General features: G+C 41.2%; 1 protein-coding gene across 1 annotated transcript in view; it reads right to left on the bottom strand.

Moving 5' to 3' along the window:
• scai (suppressor of cancer cell invasion) overlaps positions 1-24,833 on the bottom strand; it is a 395,139-nt gene that overhangs the window by 110,093 nt on the left and 260,213 nt on the right. Inside the window, exons 6-7 of the mRNA XM_039762685.1 lie at positions 11,419-11,505; positions 7,147-7,245 (exon numbers count right to left, since the gene is read on the bottom strand). Of these exons, the coding sequence (XP_039618619.1) occupies positions 7,147-7,245; positions 11,419-11,505 (186 nt within the window). The remainder of the gene's footprint in view (positions 1-7,146; positions 7,246-11,418; positions 11,506-24,833) is intronic.

Here is a 24,833-nt window from a genome sequence, read left to right as displayed (position 1 = left end):
CAATATATATATATATATATATATATATATATATATATATATATATACTGTACACGCATGCACATACATAGTGTATGTATATATATATATATATATATATATATATATACACACATATATATATATATATATATAGAGAGAGAGAGAGATTCCTACATACATATAAAGTACACTAGCTGAAATACTCTGCATTGCCTGGGAAAAAATTTAAATTGACAAAAATATAATTAAAATAAAAACTTTAAAAATAAATTAACAAACAATGAAGACTAATGTGGTTGCATTGTTTACTGAAGTGCCTTGTTATATATAATGTTTTTCCATCTTTAGCCAATATATAAAGGTTCTGAGGACTTCCCATCATTGAACATGCCACATAAAAGTTGTCCATGTCAGAAACTGGTTGTTTCCAAATTGATTCCAGCAATTTTCAATGATTGTATTTATCGATATGGCAAAAGCCAAACAAACTGGAAATATTTGGTCTATATTTTACCTTCAATTTTGATAACTTAAATACATTAGTTTTCTGATTATGAACATATTAAAAAAAACCTTCCTATTACTTTTTTATGAAAAAATTGTAACACCAACACGTTAGCTATGATGCTGCAAAACAAATGGCATTTCCTTCATTAATGAATAAATAAAATAAATATAAATATAAGATGTTTATGGTAGATGAAAAATAAAATTGCTTGCTTATCTTATATATAATATAATAGATAGCCTATATTCATCAAAATATAATCGTGGAATACGTTCAAGGTAATAGTAGTAATAAGTAGTTTTTAGTAATAAGATTTTACATGCAGAATTTTTGATTACAAAAAAAAAGTCAATTAAATTAATAATACTATTAGGTTGATTTAATTCTATTACCACTACAACAATGTCACAATAGGAAATGCACAAGATGAAAATATACTGTAGTTAACAAAAACAAACATTAAACGACAAACAAATAATACTATGGATTTTTCATGATAAAACTGTCGGTTGCTTTTACAGAGCACACTAGAAAAGATCAACTGGATAAAAACATACATACAAGACCACAAGATTGTTACAGTCTGTTATATATATATATATATATATATATAGTTTTAGACTCTTCCCATCCAAACTAATGGAGCTTGAGAGGATCTGCCTGGAAGAATAGGATGAACTGCCCCAATCCAGGTCTGCAAAGCTTATAGCGACTTACCCAAAAAGACTTGTACATGAAATTACTGCCAAAGGGGCTTCTACAAACTACTGAATTACTTTTGCATTATAGATTCACAAGTGTACATTAATGGACAAAATTAGTTTAGTATATACTCTATGTCCATTTAAAAGCAAATCTAAAACACAGGGAGATGCACATAGCAAGTAAAAGGGTCTGAAGACCTCCTGAACGCAGTGTATGCCTGCAAACAGAAGTAGTTTAGAGCGGCAGTTTAACTATTCATTGTGCCAATCTTTGTGATGTGAGAGAAAAATTGCAGAACCTAAAGATCTCCTGAGCAGACATGCAGAGGACACAAACTCCAATCTAGATAGTGATGGGACTCACAGTGCCTGAGGATATTTGGAGAAAAACTCAAACTCCTGCGGTCACCACCATGCTGCCTATCATTTATTCATTGCAAATGAGAGGAGATCATTCAGTCCTTCAGTTTGTTTGGTTAGCTAAACTAAAAGTTGTTCCAAAACAGCCATCATACATGTACCTCACATTTAGAGTTATATTCTTTGATTTAAAATAAATGAGAGTGAATGAAATGTGACTAGGAGTTGTCTTCTTTTCAGTAACTGTGCAAAAAAGTTAGACTAAATGACACAGAAATAATGCATACTTGGAGGGTGCTGAGGTGTTCCCTAAGCATCTGAAGTGACATCTATTTTGAGGTCCAGTAGCAGCCAGACAACAATATAGCAGATATAACAGCAGACATTCTTAACAACTAACTCAGGCGTGGAGGACATAGGGAACAGGTTATCCTTATACAACATTCACTACTAGAATGATGCCATCTTTCTAGTGCTGCTCCTCTTCTTAACAGAGACACAAATATGGCACTTATTCTCAAGGGTCTTATGCTATGATTAGGTTTCATTTTAATTTTGCTTTATTCTTATTAATCTGAGCGCTGCTCCCAACTTTTTATGTTACGTTATAGGTTTATTGAGCCACAGAATAAACTATGACATTTATTTTTTAACGGCTGAGCGGTAAATCTGAGGGTAAGGATATGCACTGGCATCTGGAAGGTTGCCGGTTCAAATCACAATATTGCCAGGAGGGATCCTACTCTATTGGGTCCTGTGACAGATGTCGTCCCCTTGAACCCTCGGACCAGATGCCAAACACCAGATAAAAGTCCAATAATTTGTTTTATTTAGACAATAATGTGCACAAAGCACCTTCCACTCCACAATACTCATACAGTACTCTATAATCAATAACTATTAAACAATCCTCCACTTTCCCAGACGCGTTGTCCCCTGCCACCCGACTCAGCTCGTCCATCTGGGATTTCCCAGAGTCCCTTATAGTCCATGAACCGGAAGTGCTTCTGAGCCCTCAGTCCACGTGATTATCTAGCACTTCTGGGTCAGGTAAAAATTCCTCTTCTTCATCAGCCCGGAAGCACTTTATTTCTTACGTCCTCTTGACATGGAAGTACTTCCGGGCTATATGGACAATAAATGTCTCTGAGCCTCCCTGCAGCATCCCCGGGCGGCCCCAACGTTATCCAGCATACTATATAGTCCATGATGCCATTCTGGAATTCGGGGCATCTCCATGTTGCAGGGAGGGATCCTTCTGGTGGCCTGGGGGCATGGCTGGGATGAATGGCCGGCCATTGTCCACAGTCCTTAACCTAAAAATTGCTCCAGTAGTGCTCACTGGACAAAGCTGACTCTGCACTCTGAACTCCAAAGGTCATGCAAAAAGACAATTTCCCCTCAGGGATTAATAAAGTATATCAAGTCAAGAAAAATTGAAGGTAATTTAAATTTAGCTGAAATTTATTCACGTCTTCATCAACGCCATTTTGTTATAGACAGACAGATAGACTGATGGAGAGATGGAGGGAAAGATAGATAGATAAATAGACATACACTCTATGGTCTGAACACACATTAGAAATGCATAAAAGGAAAAGAAATAAGAAGAAAGAATTAGCCTTAGGGACTTTCTGAATTGAAGACAGGACTCTTGACCAATAATTGACAGGGAGAGGCGGGTCTTCAAGTCACAAGGTACTGTGTGAAGAAAATCTAACTAATGTTTATGTGAAATTTACCCTTAACAGCTTCAGTATTCCTTAATTCCTTTGGCTGAGGCCACACTTACTTACGTCAAGTTATCCCTGCTTACAAACCTAAGTGCATATTAAGATCTCAAGATGTCGGTCTGCTTATGATGCCATGGATTAATTGATTAACAGTGCAAGGTTGAGCTTTTAGTTACAGGACCCCAAAGCTGTGGAATGGTCTGCCTGCCACTATAAGAGGGGACCCTTCAGCAGCAGCGGTTTCAAAACACTGCTGAAGACTCATGACTTCAGTTTAGCATACCTTGACTAGAGCTGCTGATTAGCAGTACATATTGCATCTCTGTTGTTAGTCACTAGTATTAAAGTACAAATAATACAATATTTATAAACTGTTACTAACTCTCCACTATTCTGTTTCTCTTCCTGGTATCCCCATGTGGCACTTGGTGCCACTGCTCTAATTCCGAGTTGTCTGCCTATGGAAAAGTAACCTCTGACAAAGGAGCACTATAACCATTGGGTTGAAGGGTCCTTTCATCTACCTGTCTGGCCCAGCACTTACTCAGCTGTAGAACAGTCAGTAATGGTGAGGTGGCTTGTTGGCCAAGGTCTCCAGGATCCTGACTGTGTCTGGCTTGTCTGGCTCCTTTTCCGGCAGTGGTTCTACAATGAGCTGATGGATGGATATTGTTGTTTATTAGTTTTGTTAATTAGCTTCTAATGTGTGTTTGATGTATTTGAACAAATCTGTATCCTGATATATGATAGTTTCATATTTAGCAACTGGTATAATCTATTTGTATTTTGCCTTGAGGGTTGTCACAGCACTCTGTGTCTGCACTTGATGAGAAGCGTTCTGCAAGAGCAAAGTCGTTTGTGCTGTTGGAACGTATTTCTAAGGTGGCCATGAAAGATCAGCCATCCAACTCTGTGAAGAGGATTACCTGTGTTCTGTTTTGTGCGTTGTATTTACCCCATTTTTTTTGACATCCATTGCATGTCCAACCTAAGTGGGTCTCAATCTGAATTGCCCTTCTCAAGATTACAAGGTTTTTTTTGGGAGTTTTTTTCTTGTGTTCTTATGGAGTCAAGACTGGAGGAGGCCATGAAAAAACAGGGCCTGTTAAAGCCCATTGAGACATTCCTTGTGAGATTTTCGGCTACACAAGAAATACATTGTTGTTGTGGGTGTTGTTAACCAGGAGATGATTAGCATAAAATAAGAGGAGTAGTCAGATAAAGAGCTGAAGATGTAACCAAAAGAGAGAAAACAAAGGTAACCAGATTATGAAGAAAAGGAAACAAATTTAAAGTTAAGGGAAGAAAAGCATTCAATTAACTGAAACAAAACCTGACACAAAGGCCTTCTTGGTTTGAAGTTAACTGTTGCTATTAATAAATTCATAGATTTGACCCAACTTACGGATAAAGGGTCATGGCACCACTGCCATATTTATGTCGTCACATCCATTGAAATTTTTGATGTGATGATTGGAGTTATGATGTATATTCTGCTACACCACATAAACAAAGAATGAGATGGGAATAAAAAAAACAAAGATTCTTAAAGTCAACCAAAATGACCTGAATCCCATCAAAACAAAGTTTATAAAATAACAAACCATACTATAACTAAAAATAACCATGCAGCATGTCTTAACCCTTACAGACTAGTATCCAAGCATCCGGATTCTTCCAACAAACTTCACGATGTGTTCAGCTATTCAAATCAATTTAGGAGTCAGGACTTCTCGGTGTTTCTTCATTCTGAATTTTGATTTAGGAATTACAAAAAGGAATTAAACACAGCAAACTTGTGCTGGGTTCGTTCTAAAATGTTGACATCGGTACGGATACCGACTTTAGTACCTTATTACCAGTGCCAAAACAATACCAAAGCAAATTGCAGATAAATCTAAACCCCTCACTCCAGGTCCCAGGAGCTTTGTTCACATACATGTCTGTCAATCTACTCTCTGTTGCACTCTGTATATCACTATGAGGTTTATGGGTAGGTAGTGCCCCCAAGAGTTTCAAGCTTGATGAAATGTTAATTATATCGAACACTGAGGGTAGCAGTTCACTGTTGGAGTTCCAAATGCTCTGATAAATAACAGTGGATGAGGAGCAGGTAAACTAACATTGACTACCAATACCAAAATTAGCATAATACCCTCGTTTATCGTGGTTAATCCGCTCCAGACTCTGCCAAGATAAATGAATTTCCGCGAAGTAGGATTCTTTATTTATAAATTGAATATTTTCGCAGACAGAGCATAGAAAACCTGTTTTCTAACATTATTAGAGCCCTGTAGACATGAAATAACATCCTTTAGTCAAAAGTTTAAACTGTGCTCCATGACAAGACAGAGATGACAGTTCCATCTCACAATTAAAAGAATGCAAACGTATCTTCCTCTTCAAAAGATTGTGCGTCAGGAGCAGAGAATGTCAGAGAGAGAGAGAGAGAGAGAGAGAGAGAGAGAGAGAGAAGCTAACAATCAAAAATCAATAGGGATGTTTGGGCTTTTAAGTATGCAAGGCACTGCCGGGCAAAGCAGCTGCAAGGAAGGCAGCAATGTGAAGGTAGTCTTTCAGCATTTTTTAGAGGAGCGTCTGTATCCTCTAGGCCAGTGTGCGAACAGCCCCTCTGTTCACACCCTCTCCGTCAGGAGCAGAGAATTTCAGAGAGAGAGAGACAGAGACAAGCCAACAATCAAAAATCAATACATGCTGTTTGGGCTTTCAAGTATGCGAAGTACCACACGGGAAGCATATCGTATAACATTCAGGAGTTTTATTTAATATGTGATACGTGCTCTGATTGGGTAGCTTCTCAGCCATCTGCCAATGGCGTCCCTTGTATAAAATCAACTGGGCAAAGCAACTGAGGAAGTATGTACCATAAATTAAAAGACCCATTTTCCCCAGAAATCCGCGAATCAGCGAAAAATACTCGATTTATACATTGAGATATGCTTACATTTAAAATCCGCGATAGAGTGAAGCCGCGAAATTCGAAGCACGATATAGCGAGGGATCACTGTACTGGTATACTATCAATTCAAAAATGTAGCTTTTCTGCACTTTTCTAGGACTGGTATACCACACAATACTACAGCAAACTCTACGATATCTATACAAATATTTTGTCATAATTCCATTTCAATTTAATTATTTAACTGTTATCTCACTGACGTCACATTTTTTCCATTTTGTGTGCTCGTCTCCTTTTGGTTACCACCATTTTCTGTGTTAGGGTTTTATGGGCACCGCCATTCTGCAAATTCATACCTCTAGGACCCTCTGTGTTGCCAGGCAAATGATGGATATGCTATGTGATACCCTGTATGTGACTGCATGACACTCAACACTATAAAAGAAGACAGTTCAGTATGAAAATTGCCTGAACTTTGACAGAAAATAAAGCAAAGACAAGAAAAAAGGTAACTTTTTCAGCAGTCTTCTACTTTAGAAATACCAATTCTAGCTCTGCTATTGACTACAAATTTGAAGAAGTCTCTGAAACGAGACAATCAAGCTGTGGACTGATAGTGATTTGACCTTCATAATGTCTGACTTCTCTTCCTTTATACGTCTTCTATTCCAACTAATAAAGTTGGCTCATCTGGAGTTTTATAGGAAGATGCCCACAGTCCAGACACATGCCCAACTAAGCACAGGGGACAGAATCAGAATTAGGAAGCCCACGTACTGTACATGGTTCCAATCGGATTCATAAATCAAAATAAACTTCAGTGAGAGTCATTTTCACATGTCTCAGATTTATGCCCTGAATATCAACTGCATATTCTTAACTGAATGAGCAAACAGAAGAAAGATGTATGAGACTTTAGGGTGCAATAATCCAAAATACCTGTCTTCTTTACTGACTTGGGAATAATAGGATCTTTGCCTTATTGCAGAGTAGAAAGAAAAGGCTTCATTCAAGTAGCTTGTTTCTGACGTTCTCAAGCTGGAAAGAAAAAGACAGGAAAAAAGTAAATAAAAAAATAAACGGAAAGTTTTCAAATGTCAAATTTCAATATCGATACCAATAAAGTGAATTCAGAAAGTCGTCAGACCACTTCACTTTCTGCACACTTTGTTGTGCTGGAAATTGAATTTTAAATGGATACATTTTTAATTTCTATCAATTTACACTTAATAACCCATAATGACAAAGTTGAAAACATATTTTCAGAAAGTTTTATAAATTTATTAAAAATCAAAAATGGAACTCCCTAATTCATTGAAATTTTCAGATCCTCAATTCAGTACCTTCTACAAACCCCTTTGACAGCAATTACAGCTCTGACTCTTCTTGGTAAGTCTCTACAAGCTTTGCATATTTGGATTTGGGCAGGTGATCCCATTCTTCTTGGCAGACCCCCTCAAGTTCCATTAGACTGAATGGCAAGTGTCTGTAGACTGCCATCTTCAGGTCTCACTTCACATGTTTTATATGGTTTGAGCCTGGGCTTGGCTTTGGCTGGGCCACTCAAAGACACTCAGAGACTCATTCTGAAGTCTCTGAAATGTTTTAATGACTGTATGCTTTTAGTCATTGAGCTCCTGAAAGGTGAACTGTCACTCCAGACTGAGGTGGTGTGCCTTCTGGAGCAGTTTACCTTCATGGACCTCTCTGAATTTGACACTGAATTCTGACCAGTGTGAGGGACAGCCGGCAGTTCAGTCCGGCCAGGACGTCCCTGAAAGAAAAGAATGGAGGAAGGCCGCCTTTTCAGGGCACTGCATCCCTCGGGACGCTAGGTGACAGCTCCCATGGACAGCAACGGTTCCCCGAATTCCCACAAAGCATCCTGGGACGTGGAGTCCATTTCCTCAGCCCTGTTGGGTGCTGTGGGTACCACTAGGGGGAGCTCACAAAGAATCTGGAGACTCCCACTGTTACGACAACCCGGAAGTACTTTGGAGTCACGAGGACGGAAGCCTGCAGTACTTCTGGAAAAAAGTTTACTTGAGGTTTTTGCAAATTTATTTAAAATAACCAAATTGAGAAAGCACATGTACATAAGTATTCACAGCCTTTGCCATGAAGATCCAAATTGAGCTCAGGTGCTTTCTGTTTCCCCTGATCATCCTTGAGATGTTTAATTGGAGTCCACCTGTGGTAAATTCAGTTGACTGGACATGATTTGGAAAGGCACACACCTGTCTATAGAAGGTCCCACAGTTGACAGTTCATGTCAAAGCACAAACCAAGCATGAAGTCAAAGGAATTGTCTGTAGACCTCCGAGACAGGATTGTCTCGAGGCTCAAATCTGAGGAAAGATACAGAAAAATTTATGCTGCTTTGAAGGTCCCAATGAGCACAGTGGCCTCCATCATCTGTAAGTGGAAGAAGTTCGAAACCACCAGGACTCTCCCTAGAGCTGGCCAGCCATCTAAACTGAGTGATCGGGGGAGACGGGCCTTAGTCAGGGAGGTGACCAAGAACCCGATGGTCACTCTGTCAGAGCTCCAGATGTCCTCTGTGGAGAGAGGAGAACCTTCCAGGACAACCACCTCTGCAGCAATCCACCAATGAGGCCTTTATGGTAGAGTGACCAGACGGAAGCCACTCCTTAGTAAAAGGCACATGGCAGCCCGCCTGGAGTTTGCCAAAAGGCACCTGAAGGACTCTCAGAACATGAGAAACAAAATTCTCTGGTCTGATGAGACAAAGATTGAACTCTTTGGTGTGAATGCCAGGCATCACATTTGGAGGAAACCAGGCACCGTTCATCACCAGGCCAATACCATCCATACAGTGAAGAATGGTGGTGGCAGCATCATGTTGTGGGGATGTTTTTCAGCGGCAGGAACTGGGAGACTAGTCAGGATAAAGATAAAGATGACTGCAGCAATGTACAGAGACATCCTGGATGAAAACCTGCTCCAGAGCGCTCTTGACCTCAGACTGGGGCGACGGTTCATCTTTCAGCAGGACAACGACCCTCAGCACACAGCCAAGATATCAAAGGAGTGGCTTCAGGACAACTCTGTGAATGTCCTTGAGTGGCCCAGCCAGAGCCCAGACTTGAATCCGACTGAACATCTCTGGAGGGATCTTAAAATGGCTGTGCACCGACACTTCCCATCCAACCTGATGGAGCTTGAGAGGTGCTGCAAAGAGGAATGGGCGAAACTGGCCAAGGATAGGTGTGCCAAGCTTGTGGCATCATAATCAAAAAGACTTGAGGCTGGAATTGCTGCCAAAGGTGCATCGACAAAGTATTGAGCAAAGGCTGTGAATACTTATGTACATGTGATTTCTCAGTTTTTTTATTTTTAATAAATTTGCAAAAACCTCAAGTAAACTTTTTTCATGTTGTCATTATGGGGTGTTGTGTGTAGAATTCTGAGGAAAAAAACGAATTTAATCCATTTTGGAATAAGGCTGTAACATAAAATGTGTAAAAAGTGATGCGCTGTAAATACTTTCTGGATGCAATGTATATATATATATGTGTATATATTTATATTGTGATGGACAGCCAGCAGCTCAACCCGGCCGACACACCCAAGAACGCTAGATGGCGACTTCCTTGCAGCTTAGAGGTGCCTCGAATTCCCACAGGACATCATGGGAGATGGAGTTTCCCATATATAAGTACTCCCAAGTCATGGGGATGGAAGAACAGAAGTACTTCTGGGCTGAAGAAAAATGTAATTCTCCGTCTGACCCGAAAATGCTGACAAGTCACGTGAACAGAAGAGGAGAAGCACTTCCGGGTCAAGGACTATATAAAGGATTGGTGGAGACCCAGCAAGCGAGCCGGAGTTGGGAGGGAGTGTGACAGAGCTGCTGGGAGGAGAGAAGGAAATTTACTGTGTTTATTCATTGTGTATTTATTGTGGCTGGGGTGGTTTGGAGGCGCTATTTAAGAAGAACACTAAAATACTTCTTGGTGTGTTCGGGGCGTCTATCTGTTGGGCAAAAGGTAGGCAATAGCGCCATCAAGCATCCATTTACTTACAATATATATATAAAACATGCTATGGTCTGAACACACATCTGAATGACTAAAAAAGGAAAAAACTGAAAAATGAAGGAAATCTTCTGACTTGGCTGTCTCAGTCACAGTGAAGCACTATACAGCCGTACTGCTGTTGGTATAAAAGAGCCTGCATCGTGATTCATGTCGCACTTCTGATTGATTCATCGGCTGAAAGTCCTCAGTGTTGGTGCGTCACAGAGAAAATGTGCAGCATTGTTCATAATGGCTTTCAGTTTTGTTTTAACTCTCTTGTTCACTCCCACCTCCAGGGGTTCCAGAGTGTATTCCATAACTGAGCCTGCTCTTTTAATTAGACTTTTGATTCAGTGGGTCTACCCTTGAAGTGATGTTAAAAGCCAAGCACACCACATTGGCCATCACAGAATTATAGAAGATGTGAAGGATAGTTTCTCAGTATTCTGAGACCAGTCCAACCTGTTATTAATGTGGACCACCCAGCCCCAAGTACTTGTAGGAGTGGACAACATCCACATCCACTAACTGAATACTGACCGGACACAGAGGCTCTTTGGTGCAGCGGAAGTCAAAAAGCAGTTCCTTGGTTTTACTGATGCTAATTTGCAAAGGATTCTCTTTGCACCATAGAACAAAGTTCTCTCCCTGAGTCCTCTCCTCTGTCTCATCCCCCTTATCAATACAGCCCATAATTACAGGCTCGTCTGAGAATTTCCACAAGTAATATGAACTGCTGTTATATTTCTAGTCTGAGGTATACATAGTGAGGAGAAAAGCAGACAGGCCTGCTCGTTATGGTGCTCCAGTGTTGCTCACAAGTGTATCAGAGATTTAGTCCTTGGGTCTCACAAACAGCGGTCTGCTTGACAGATAACTGCAGATTTTCGGGTTTTGTGGATGAAGATCTGATATCTGGATAAAAAAAAAATCACATTGCGCAGCATTTTCATCCATATAACCTCAGTCTGTATATTTGTATTTTTATCTTTGGCAGCCTTCTGATGTCGAAATCAGACGCCCTGGCAAGCAACTTAATCTTTAATCCAGACCACAGTTTAGGCTGCCCTCATTGAGAAGGTCTTACTCTGTGATTTATAAATAATGAATCTTTCAAAAAAAGCACATACGTTCTTAACAAAAACAGTTACTTCTTTCTGCCAAGACTTACTAGTAGTGATAGTACAGCTGGCCAATTTTGGAAGCAATTTCTCCAATCTGCCATCTCTTCAGACCATACCGGTTGTCTAGCACTTGTCTGCAGGGAAATAAAAAAAAAAATGTTGGATTATTACAGAAGTCTCTTAATTGGCTTAAAAACAAAATACTACAGTATGGCATACTGGTTAAAGTCATTGGACTTTCAACCATGAGGCTGCCGCTTCAGTTCTCGCCTCTGCTTCACTGTGTAATCACGCAATTTAGGTGTTATTTTTGAAACTAGTATGCCATTGAAAAATGCATTATAAACCTTGCCAAAACATATGTTTCCATTTTGAAAATGTCGTAGGATTAAAGCGTTTTCTAAATATGCAAGATAATGAGAAATAAATTCATGTAGTAGGATTAGATACGATAGATAGATAAATAGATAGATAGATAGATAGATAGATAGATAGATAGATAGATAGATAGATGGATAGATAGATAGATAGATAGATAGATAGATACTTTATTAATCCCAAGGGGAAATTCACACACTACAGAAATGCAGTGTTCACTGGGTACTCAAAACGTTCTTTATGCAGCTTTCAGTTAATTCAAAATGCTGCTGCAAGAAGCATTACAAGAACCAGAAAGTTCAACCACATAACCCTTGTCCTAGTGTCATGGCACTGGTTCCCCATTAAGCTTGGGGCTGACTTCAAAAATCCTCCTTTTAACTTATAAACCATAAATGGTGAAGGCCCTACTTTCTTATGTAAATTTATCATTACTTACAAACCTGAGCACACACTGAGATCTCAAGATGCTGGGCTCGAACCTGTGGAATGGTTAGCAAGGCCCCAAACTTATGGAATGATCTACCAAGTAAGATAAGAGATGCCTCTTTAGTCTCAGGCTGAAAACTCATGACTTTAGTTTTTCATACCGTGACTAGAGCTGCTGATTAGCTGTGCACACTGCATCCTTCTTTGTTAGTCAGTTGTACAGAAGTATACAGTGTTAGATCTCAAAACGCCTGCCTGCTTACGATTCCAAAGATTAATAAAATAACACTGGGAGGTTAAGTTATTAGTTACAAGGCCCCAAAGTTGAGGAATTGTCTGCTGCTAATATATTTGATTTCCTTTCAGTCTTAGCTTTTAAATCAGTCTAAACTCTCACTGCTTTAGTTTAGCATACCCTGACTAGAGCTGCTGATTAGCTATGAATGCAACATCTCTGATTTTTAGTCATGTGTATATAAGTATAAGTGTCACAATATTCATAAACCGTTACTAACCCTCCTCTGTTCTCTACTCGGTATCAGAATGTGCTACTTGGTGGGCTGCTCTCCTGTGTATGGAAAAGTCAGGTTCTGGATTTAGTAATTAGGATAATCTATACTTGTATTTTAACAGAGAATTGTTCAGAGTGCTCTGCACCTTCACTCAGTGACGACTACTATACAAAAATAAATAAATATCTGGAACTAGTTGTAATGTACCCTGACCTTGTAGACCCCCTTGGATAAACAAATAAGCCAAATAGGAAACAGTTTCATTGAGCTGCACTGTGGGACATCATGAGACTTAGCGGGATCCTCCCAAAGCTGCTGGATATCAAGGCCGGCCTGTACACTGGTACTGCAAGTGCTATGCAAAGTGGAGGCAGAACTTCTGCATTTTTCCCAGTTGATTCTGGGGTCCGTCAGGGGTGTGTTCTGCTCCTACTCTGTTTAATGCTTGCATAAACTGGGTGATGATCATGGTCGTGGGGTCCAGCGGCTGGTGAAGAAAGATTCACGGACCTTGACTTTGCCAATGATGCTGTGATCTTCACAAGAGTCCATGGAGGCTCTAATTATGGTTCTCATCAGACTGAGTGACGAATCCGAGTGCCAGGGATAAAAAACCAAGATCTAGGCCTGTAATGACCTCTTGGGCACGACTATCAGCAGTGTGTCTGTCTGTGGAGAGAGTGTCGACCGCATCAAGAGGTTTCCTTACCTCAGTAGTGGCATTCCTGTTTCTAGTGACTCTTCTTATGAAGTCAGTAGACGGATTGGGAGAGCATGAAGGGGGGTCATGAAATCGCAGGAAAGGGGTGTGTGCCACTCCCAATATCTTTAAACTCCTGGTACTTCCTGTTTTGCTATATGGTTGTGAGACATGGATGTTATTCAGTGACCTGAGATGAAGACTGGACTCCTTTGTTACTGTGTCTCTTCACAGAAGTCATGGGTACCACTGGCTTGACTTAGCATCGAACGAGCAGTTGCTTATGTAGTGCCGAATGATGCACATTACCTGCAATGTGAGGGAGCTTCAGTTACGGCACTACAGCCATGTGGCATGATTCTCCAAGGGTTATCAAGCTCGCAGAATCCTCATTGTTGTGGCTGGACCAGGCCAAGGGGACACCCACGTAACCCCTAGCTATGGCAGATGGTCATTTCCAGAGTGTGTGACTTGACCACATATCTGACTGGGGGGGTCTGACAACCAGGATCCCGAGCAGTTTTGTTGTATAGTTCTGGGTGTGGCAATGTGCTGTATCAGTGCATGCTCCCCAAACTGACCTAACCCGACACCTCACAATTTAAACTGCTAGGCACATGTCATGCTGCACATCTTTTAAAGTGATTTTCAGCCATAGCCTTAGCGAGTCATTTTATGTCACAATGCACACCTGTGACTGCCACTTGTACGTTGTGACACCACAGCCTGAGCTATGAGGACAGATTGAATGAGTTGAACAATTTCATTTTAAGCAAAAAGAGACGAAGAGGAGACATGACTGAAGTTTAAAATAATGAAAGAAATTACTCCAATGGATCAAGACTGTGACTTTAAAATGAGTTCATCAAGAACACGAGGGCACTGATGGAAACCTGGTAAATTTCACACCAACATCAAAACCTTTTTCTTCACACAGAGAACCATAGAAATACGGAATAAATGACCAAGTAGTGTAGTGGATAATAGAAATTTAAGGACCTTCAAAACTCAGCTTGATGTTATTTTGAAGAAATTGGGTGGATAGGAATTGCAAGCTTTGTTGGGGTGAATGGCCTGTTATGAGAGAAGAAGGAGGACCAGAGAACTGTGTGAGGATTGTACAGAATATGTATGAGGGAGTGAGTGGGTTCAAAGCAGTGTTGGGTCCCAGTTAGAGTAGAGTTGTGCACCAGGGATATTCTGAAATCCTTACCTGTTTGATGAAGTTATGGATGTGATGACTTGCGGGATAAAAGACCAATTCCCAGTGGTGCAATGTCTCGTTCTGCTATTACAAAAGTATAACCCATTTTGTAACAACTGTGGTCTAGTCATGCCTAGTCCTGGATATGCACAGCAGAATAAAGCATTCCCAGAGGCCTATCGTGCAGTAGCAAAACGTGACATTGAGCAATAACAGTGGGCAGGAGGAGGAGTATAGGAACCTAATCAAGGAATTTGTTAAATGGTGCGACTCAAACCACTTACACCTGAACACCACCAAAACCAAGGATCTGGTGGTGGATTTTAGGAGGACCAGGCCCTTCATGAACCCCGTGATCATCGGAGGTGACTGTGCAGAGGGTACAGACCTATAACTACCTGGGAGTGCAGCTGGATGATAAACTGGACTGGACTGCCAATACTGATGCTCTGTACAAGAGAGGACAGAGCCGACTATACTTCCTTAGAAGACTGGAGTCCTTCAACATCAGCAATAAGATGCTGCAGATGTTCTATCAGACGGTAGTGGCGAGCGCCCTCTTCTACGCGGTGGTGTGCTAGGGAGGCAGCATAAAGAAGAGGGACGCCTCACGCCTGGACAAACTGGTGAGGAAGGCAGGCTCTATTGTAGGCATGGAGCTGGACAGTTTGACATCCGTGGCAGAGCGACGGGCGTTGAGCAGACTCCTGTCAATCATGGAGAATCCACTGCATCCACTGAACAGGATCATCTCCAGACAGAGGAGCAGCTTCAGCAACAAACTGCTGTCACCATCCTGCTCCACCGACAGACTGAGGAGACCCCACACTATGCAACTCATCAATTCCACCTGGGGGGGTAAACGTTAACATTATACAAAGTTATTGTCTGTTTTACCTGCATTGTTATTACTCTTTAATTTAATATTGTTTATTTTTATCAGTATGCTGCTGTTGGAGTATGTGAATTTCCCCTTGGGATTAATAAAGTATCTATCTATCTATCTCTATCTAATAACAGGACTATGAAGCCCAGGGGCTACATGATAAATAGAATGGCGTCTACCTGGCACCGAGAGGTGTGGGCAAGTCATTGAACGACGTTTATGATGGGTATAAGTGATTGCAGTTGTTCCCGATGAACGAATTATTCCCAATTAGGACAAGTGATAAGCTTTTGTATTTTGTACACACCACATATCGCTACTACTGATTGGATGATTTAGTGAGGTTTTCGGATTGGCCCTTTGCTGTGATCCAGGCGGAGCACCGAAGAAACGATCAAACCTATCTACAGCAGGGTTTCTTAAATTATGGCTTGTTGATTGCCACCACTGGGTAATGAGTTATTGCTATATTTAATGGTAATGGGTCATGAACAGTTTGTAAATTGCCCTCACACTCTGACGATCGGCCACAATTCTCCAAGAGCACCAAACTGACAATCATCCAGTCCTTCAACAAAGAATGGGTCTCGAAGACCCTAATAAGGGCAAAACTGGGTAATGGCCAAAAAAAAAAAAAAAAGTTTAAGAAACTCTGCTCTAGTGAAAGTTTCAAAGTGAACCTGATCATAACAGCCTCAAGGTGCAAGAGTGGAGTGCTGGAGAGTCCACGCAACCCCATTTGTCCCCCAGGCTGGTGTTCCACCAGAAACAAACCCTATTTTTAACAATGAATCAATGCTTTAGTACCTGTAGTTTCCTTATTTGTGGAAATTTTCAGGAACGTAGCCCCCACAGATAACGAGAATTGATGGTGATTAGCTGGAAAGTTTGTAAGAATTTGCATAAGACATTTTTGAAAATCAGAGATTGTAACAATATGCATGAGAGCACCCTGACACGCACTGTTAGGTCCCTACACTGCACGCTATCCCAGCCAGGTCCATTTTCTAGTCTTTTGGGGGCTCACACTCCCTCACCTTCTTGTCTCTGTGTGGACTGGGGGCTTCTGCACAGCTCCATGGGCACCAAACAGTTGCTTAGCTTGCTAATTCTAAACAATGGGCCAGCTCCCAGAAATCCCATAACGGAATGTGAAAAGTGGATGGCTGTACAGAAGAAATCTCAGCTTTTCCATGCCTTCATTTCCCTAATGAAGTCTATGAAGTAAATGTCATCTCGCCACTGTGGCAAACCGGCAAGAGTTTTACTCAGGTGACTCCATTAAAAGAGCTCAGCATGCAGTGTTAAAAAGCTTTGTACTCCACTTGTTTGTATATAATGATGACATTTTCTGCGACCTACAAATAGAGAGGGATTTTTTTTTTTATTTTTAGAGCTAATGGCACTTGTATTGCATAATTAAACAGTGAGGGGCAAAGTAACAGCTGCATATGGATGCATTCAATCCATTTTTTCTCTCTTTTCTTACATACAGTGCATCTGCACAAATATAAATGCTGAAGTGATGTGGTCTGTGGTCAGTTCCAGTAATCCCAGGGGTTCTGTCTTTTATTTACCTTCCATTTAAATGCTCTGTATTAAAATGTTACTGTCAAAATGAGCAAATATAGGACAGCTGGCCGACTTCTTGAATCTATAAATAAGCTTATCAAAATATTTAATGCTAGCAGTCATACCACATGCACTTCAGTACAGGTAATCCATCTGATGCTGTGCATTTTCAGGCCCAGTCAGTACTTGGACGGGAGATTATCTAGGAAAAGCTTGGGTTGCTGCTGAAGAGGTGTTGGCGAGGCCAGCAGGGGTTCCTTACCCTGTGTTATGTGTATGGATCTCAGTGCCTCAATGACAAGGACTCTGTACTGTAAATATGGTGTCATCCCTCAGGTAAGACCTAAAACCGAGGTCCTGACTCTCTGTGGTCATTAAAGATCCCCGGGCATTGTGATGAGAGAGGTTTGTGGTGCTGCTCATTTTAAATAAAATAATCAGGAGTCCTGGAGCATGCAGGTGCACGTCAGAATCCACAAGTGCCCTCTCTGAGGTTGTTTGGAGTGTGACACTCATCATGCATTCACATGCAAATGCGGGTGATTTGGTCAGGCACTTCATTCACACTTCACAGTAGGTGACTGCAGCACCTGCACCCAGTGAGCTTGTATGGTGAAAAAGGGGAGGACAATAGAGAAATGAAAAAGGAACAGTGGTTGTAGGAAAGAGGGAGTGACAAGGCAGTATCCAAAGCCATTATGTAGGGGCAAGAGGCAGGTGGCCTGGTTTGATCCTCAGAGAAAGGAGTGTGTGGCCAGCGTTCGATGGGGCTGAAGAGCACTTCATGGAGCAGGTGCAACCTACACGCTCAGACTAGGCTTCCGCTGACATTCAGGGAATGATGATGGGAGTAGGAACAGGGCTCACGGGGATCCTCTGTTTAACTCTATTAGGGCGGATGTCGACTTTTGTCGACAATGGGATTGAGGGCGGATGTCGACTTTTGACGACAATGGGATTGAGGGCGGATGTCGACTTTGGGTAGAGTTTAATAATGAGCTGTAAGCATCGACAAAACACATTGTTATTTTATAGGTGTATATTCTGTACTAGAAGGAATATTAGACTCGTTGACTTGACGTTAAATTTCCGCATGTGCACGAGTACCATAGAGTAAACAACATCTAGAATGGCATCGGCATCTGGTGATAGAGCGAAACAAACGTGCAAAGCAAAATACTCAGTGGACGATGTTCTGTATATATTTCGTTTTACTGAATTTATCTCTGACTTGTCAGACTTCAATTATAGTGCAAGTGATCTGAAGATCGAGATCTAAAATGAGATTAAGGTAATTGCATCAGCTGTTTAGTCCCAAGCTGCTAATGCTACCACGGCGGCCAGAGATGGCTAACACATGGCGACAAGGTACTGCATACAGCAGCAGACATTTTATGTTGGTTTATGTGAGAAACTATTAACTTTGTGTGCTTTTCAGAAAACTGAGTTTTTTGGAAAAATACTCAGCACTGGGAGAAAAGGAAAAAAAAAAATCAGCCCTAAAAGAGTTAAGGCCGGGGTATGCCAGGGAGGGACAGGAGCAGGGTTTACGATAATTGATTGTACCTGTTGGTGGGCATCTCCTTGTGCTGCAAAGCCTTTATGAGATACAGTAAGCACAGGAGATGCTGGATTTTAGAAAGAGGCACTGGGGCTCATGCTTTTATAAAAGAAGACCTACCTGGAGTTTTAATGGATAGTTTATTGGACATTTTAACATACTCTGGCACACTTGTTTTTATAGGCCATAAAAGAAGAGAATCAACACACAGAAAGGTTTGGAGTATTTCCATGACTCCATATAATACAAAAAAAATGAAACAATCATTTCACAGACTCAGAGTGTGTCTTTCCAGATGCAAGGAGTCCAAACAAGAGCTGCCAGCAATGACAAAGGAGAGGGGATGAGGTCATGTGGATTCCAGGAAGGAAAGGCAGGATCTAGGAGGACGAACAACAGAAGTGATGTCACTGGTGGAAAGACAGTCACTCATCTGTTCTGCAGTGGTAGGAAGAGTGATGGCATTAGATGACAGTGCCAACCCCTGGACTGGCAGAAAAAATACCATCATCAGAGCCCTTAAGCTGTCTCCCAAGTGCACACATGTGACAGGAGATATTTATTTTTTGAATGAAGAGTACCACACTGATTTGCACTTCATTTTGCAAATAAAACACTCTGTGCCCTCACCTGCTGACTCTGTGTGTTTCCACTTGCCCTGACTCATCCTCGGTTTCATTATCGACTTTCCAAGGTTCAAGCTGCCGAGGACCGTGGAGCCAACCCGGACCATCACAGGCATCCTTTGTAAAATGCAGGGTGTATCTCGATGTACAGACTAAATTGCCCATGGCAGCCTGGTCATTTCTAGCCCCCTAATCATCCTCTGTCTCTCCCTCACTCTCTCACCACTCAACCACCTAATAGCTAATGTGTGGTGAGCATACTGGCCCAAAATGGCTGCCATCGCATCATCCACGTGGATGCTGCTCATTAGTGGTGGTTGAAGTGGTGCACCACTCTCTATGTTAAGTGCTTTGAGAAGTGAGAAAAGCAATATATAAATGATAAATTATTATTTCTCAGCAAATGATGGATCTGCTTTTTAAGTAACATACCATCACATGCTCAAACCCACTTAATTCAATCAAAGGTCACAGGAATTTGTCCCAGCAACACTTGCTGCAAGGCAGAGAATGATCACAGGTAGGGTGCCACTAAACTGAAGGGCCACTCCCAAGGCTACTTAACATAATCCAGGGGTGTCAAGCTCGAATCCTGGAGGGCTGCAGCAGCTGCACATTTCATTGAGTCACTTTCTTAATTGGTAAGCAAATAATACTACTAATGAAACAAACTTGTTCCATCTTGTTTTAATGAACTAAATTGAACTGAACTTTACTGACGGTCAATGCAGTGGCTTGGTGTTACATCCATAAGAATACAGTGCCCTCCATAATGCTTGGGACACATTTTTCCTTGATTCGCTCTCTGCTCCATAGTTTAAAATTAGGAGTCAAACAATTGACGTCATCAGAGTTTGTGATTCCTCAAGTGTGTTTCATGGTTTCATAAGATACCTCAGCTTGTTTCTACCCTTTGGAGTCTGTAGTTGCCATTGTTCAACATGAGGAAAAGAGTTGTGCCAATGAATAGTCAAAAAAGCCATTATGAGGCTGAAAAAGAAGAATAAAGCAATTCAAGACATTGGTAAATCCTTAGGATGACCAAAATCAACTGCCTGGAATATTTTGAAGAAGAAAGAACACACTGGTGGGCTCAGTAACCACAAAGGGACTGGTAGGCCAAGGAAGTCCTCCTCCGCTAATGACAGAAGAATCTTCACTATGGTCAAGAAAAATTCACAAACGCCTGTCCAACAGATCAGAAACAGTCTCTAGGGGGCCGATGTGTGTGTGTGTCAGAGGCGATTATCAAAAGAAGACTTCATGAAAAGAAACACAGAGGTCACACTGCAAGATGAAAACCACAAAAACAGGATGGCTAAATTATAGTTGGTGAAACAGGACTTCAAAGAGCCTGCAGAATTCTTGGAAAAAGGTCTTGTGTACAGATGAGACAAAGATGAACCTCATCAGAGTGAAGGCAAGAGCAAAGTGTGGACACGAGAAGGAACTGCCCAAGAACCAAAGCAGACCACCTCATTTGTTGAACAAGGTGCTGGGGGTGTTATGGCTTGGGCTTTTATGCTTGCCTTAAGTACTGACACACTTCCCTTCCTTGATGAAACTGCAAAAAGCAGACACACAATGAATTCTGAAGTGTGTAGAAACATCTGATTTGCTCAAGTTCCAGTAAATGCTTCCAAAACTCAACGTACGACACTTCATCAAACGACAAGATTATCATCCAATCATACTGGTGATGCAACACAAAGCTAAAAAATTATCCAATGGCCAAGCCTGTCACCTGATTTAAATTAAATTGAGCAGGCCTTCCATAAACGGAAGAGAAAATGTAAGGGGACAAGCCCCCAAACAAGCAGGAGCTGAAGATAGTTGCATTACAGGTTTGGCAGAACATCACCAGAGAAGTCCCTCGGCACCTGGAGCCTCATGCATAACGGCGTGTGTAGAATTCACCCTAAATCATGGCGTATGGACAAAAGTGGAAATGTGCGTATGCACAAAAAAATCCAGATGCATAAATCTGTGCGTACGCCAACTTCCATGTTCTTCTGCTCCATGAATCCCGGGCAGCGTGAAAAGTGACGCTCGAGCACGCACCTGCCGCCACTACCCAAGAGTGGTACAAAGAAAAGAAAAACAAAATCAAGACACAATGGAATAAAATGTCCAAATGTCAGCTTTAACCTCGAAATTTACACTTTAATCACATACTTTATTTTGTCATTAAAGTAGAACGTCATAAACTTCATCTTAAAATTGTTTAATTTACTAGTTTCTCAAATCATATCGTAACTAAAATAGAACGTTAAATGCTTCCTATTCGATGTGTTTTTCTATGTACTCTTTGTGTGTGAATCACTTTGTGCTTCTTAAACGGGCTTTCTCTTCCATCGACAAGACACAGAATACATTACGTTCATGCTATTACAGCTCTCTGAACAATTTAAATACTAAGATGTATACTTCATATCATTTTCATGATGATAGAAATTAAAGCATGTATTAAACATGGGAACACGGTGGCGCCATGATAGTGACGAAATGGAGCTCCGTCCAAAGATTGTTACTGCCTCCCACAAGATGCTTGCAGTGCCGTGCGCGACTTTCGATGAAATAATTTATTGCAGTAGTACTGTCTCTTTCAAACGTACTAACCCCCAATTCCTGGCCTTACTTTTCTTTCTCCAAGTAACCCATCGACACACAATCAGCTCTGTAATAGATGTCAAGCCAACTGTAAGCTTAGAATGCCAATTTTTCCGAACCTTTATGGAACATTGAAATATTTTCATAGTACATGTTTAATTATTCCATCCATCCAGGGTCATGCCAGTCCCAGCAAACATACAGTGCAAGGTAGGTACAATCTCTGAACGGGGTGCCAGCTTGTTGCTAACGCTGCGCCGTGTAGACTTGTTTAATTATTAACAATATTCATTATTTAAATGAAGTTAAAAATTTACCTTTATAATGTAATAAACATATTTTACAGTATTTTATCTTAAAAATGATATCAAGAGCTCCGAGAAGATAGCACTTGGAAATCTAAACTTACACTTAGAAGCTAATCATCATCATATGTAAATACATGCTTTATAAAGTGGCTCAGGTTGTGCAATATTATAACGGTATTACAAGTTCACAGTGAGGTGATTGTACTTATAAGTACAAATTCTACCAGGAGCACTGTTTCTGAACAGCGAGGTCCCTATAGGAAAAGCTCTGAAGCGTTTGCCTTACTGTATAGGAGAAATTCAAATAGACTATGCGCATGGCTGAGGCAGCGTGTGCTAGATGCTGTATCCTGATAATCCAATCAGGTATTGAGCTGGAGTGAAAATGTATGTGGCTTTATGCCAAGTTTAGTTTTTATATATTGTGATGTGAGCATGGAAACTAGCTTACGCAACATTTTTGTGTGTACGCACTGTTTATACATGAGGCCCCTGGTGATATCCATGTCTTCAAGCAGTCATTTCATGCAAGGGATATGAGACAAAGTGCTAAATATGACGGTTATAATCATTAAACATTATGGTGACCTGGAATGCGGGGATAATGTAGAAAAAAGCGCTGTGTGACCGAATTGTGTGCAGATCCCTTTAAATCAAAGTCTTCAATGTGCACTTTATTCATGTCTGAAGTGTTTGATTCTTAATTTTAAACTGTGGAGCAGAAGGGTCAATCAAGGAAAAATGTGAATTTATCATAAATATTATGGAGGGCACTGAATATTTGATGTTAGCAGCCTTTAACAATGTGTAACGGACAACTTATCAATAATTTTATATTCGGTATATGCTTTCATGTTTTTACATTGCTATGTATCATATCTTACTCTTAATAAATAATACATTACCAAAAAAACAACATGTGCGGATCCTGAGGTCTGTATAGCGGTAACAAATAATCCTCAGCAGTGTGTCAGTTAGGTACTTTAACATCAGATAATATTTGTTAAGCACTCAAAATCAAAACTATTGCACATAATGCTACTCCACTGTTACTCCTGTAAACCAGTAGTGCTTTAGTTTAGTGGCATTTGATCTGACAATAGCTGGCTTACTAGACGTTGGACAAATTTAGACTTCCAAACACACCTGCTAGTGCAGCATGAGCTGCTTATTCATGCTTTCATTTTTTATTTCTCTTCTGTGCTCCTGACTGGTGTGGACTTGATATCATCTTTCTGCACATTAATGGAAAATTATCACAACTGGTGACCATCAAAAACGCTAATTTGACAATTTATGAAACGCCAATAACACTATTAGGTGAACCCCCAATCCTTTGTTTGCAGGCCAACGTGCAGTGTGTGATGTGTGTGAAGGGGCGGCCCTGGCCAACACCCACAATTCATATCCTGTGTGGTGGATGACCTTGGTCCATACCTGGCTGGGACACTGAGATACTGGAAGGACCGGACATAATCTACCCCGGACAGCTAGATGGCAGCCCTTGGTGGCTTGGATTCCCACAGGGCGTCATGGGAGATGGAGTTTCACACAGCCTTGTTGGGTTCTGTGGGTGCTGCCAGGAGGTGCTGCACAGGCCTACTATGTTGAGCTTCAACCTCACCCGGAAGTATTTCCGGAGCATGCTAACAGGCTACCAGAAGTACTCCTGGGTGCACCAGAAAAGAAGCCTGCTGCTTTCATTCAGAGATCCAGATTTGGGAGGAAGAGGACAAAGCTTGCTGGAGGAGGAGTGGAGACAGAAGGAGCGAGAAAAGGTGAAGTGTTGTACTGCTGCTTTATACTGTGTTGTGAAGGTGGGAGACGAAAGGAAAGCATTTCCCACACCTAAAATAAAAATGCATTGTGCTCGACTTGTGCTAGCGTCTGTCTGTGTCGGGTGTTAAGGAGGTGGAGCGCTCTAGTGGTCACACCTGGTATTAAGTAGCCAAGGTGTCCAAATGCTGCAAGATGTAGTGGAGACCCAATCCTCAACTGACATGTTCACACGGTAAGCAAACTGTAGTGGGTCAAGGAGAGAACCTGTGACAGACTTGATACACGAGTTCAAATGTCTTTATTATCAGAGTTCGGTGCCACTGGTCTGCCATCATTTAAACAGAAATTAATTTGTTTCTTAGGCACAGGAATGAATCTTAGATTCTTTGGAGTGATTAGTGGATTCTTTAAAACAGGCAGAGACTTTGCATTTTACTCTTCCACAACGACACATTTAAATCTCTGTCTTCCCTTCCCTCCTCTAGCCGCGCTTACGTCCATCCTCGTTGGAAGGCATTTGCTTTACTTCCGAATCACTAGGGACGCTCACACCCTCTGAAGCATTAATCATTTCTGAGCTCATTCCCAGTAGCCAGTGTGTGACTCTGTTCAGCTCTAAGAGTGTTACTTAGGGTGTACTTTAAAAAAAAGAAAAACGACAATAGCGATGATTAATCTGCTATCTGTTTCAGCATTTCAGTGCCGGTGATTAACATTTAACAGATTCAGCATCCTGATCATTTCGGGAGCCACTTAGCATTTTAAATTTTGCTAACCACATTTTGCTTCCCTGCTAGTGAAAGGACTGCCTATTAAAAAAATACAAAACAGGTAGAGTGGGGAGGTGGGTAGGACTGGACCGCGTGTCTACCTGGGGTGCTGCCAACCGGGATCCCG

This window comes from Polypterus senegalus, chromosome 9 (genome assembly GCF_016835505.1).
Source record: "Polypterus senegalus isolate Bchr_013 chromosome 9, ASM1683550v1, whole genome shotgun sequence".
Taxonomy (NCBI): Eukaryota; Metazoa; Chordata; class Cladistia; order Polypteriformes; family Polypteridae; genus Polypterus; species Polypterus senegalus.
This window is presented reverse-complemented; position numbering and strand designations above follow the sequence as displayed.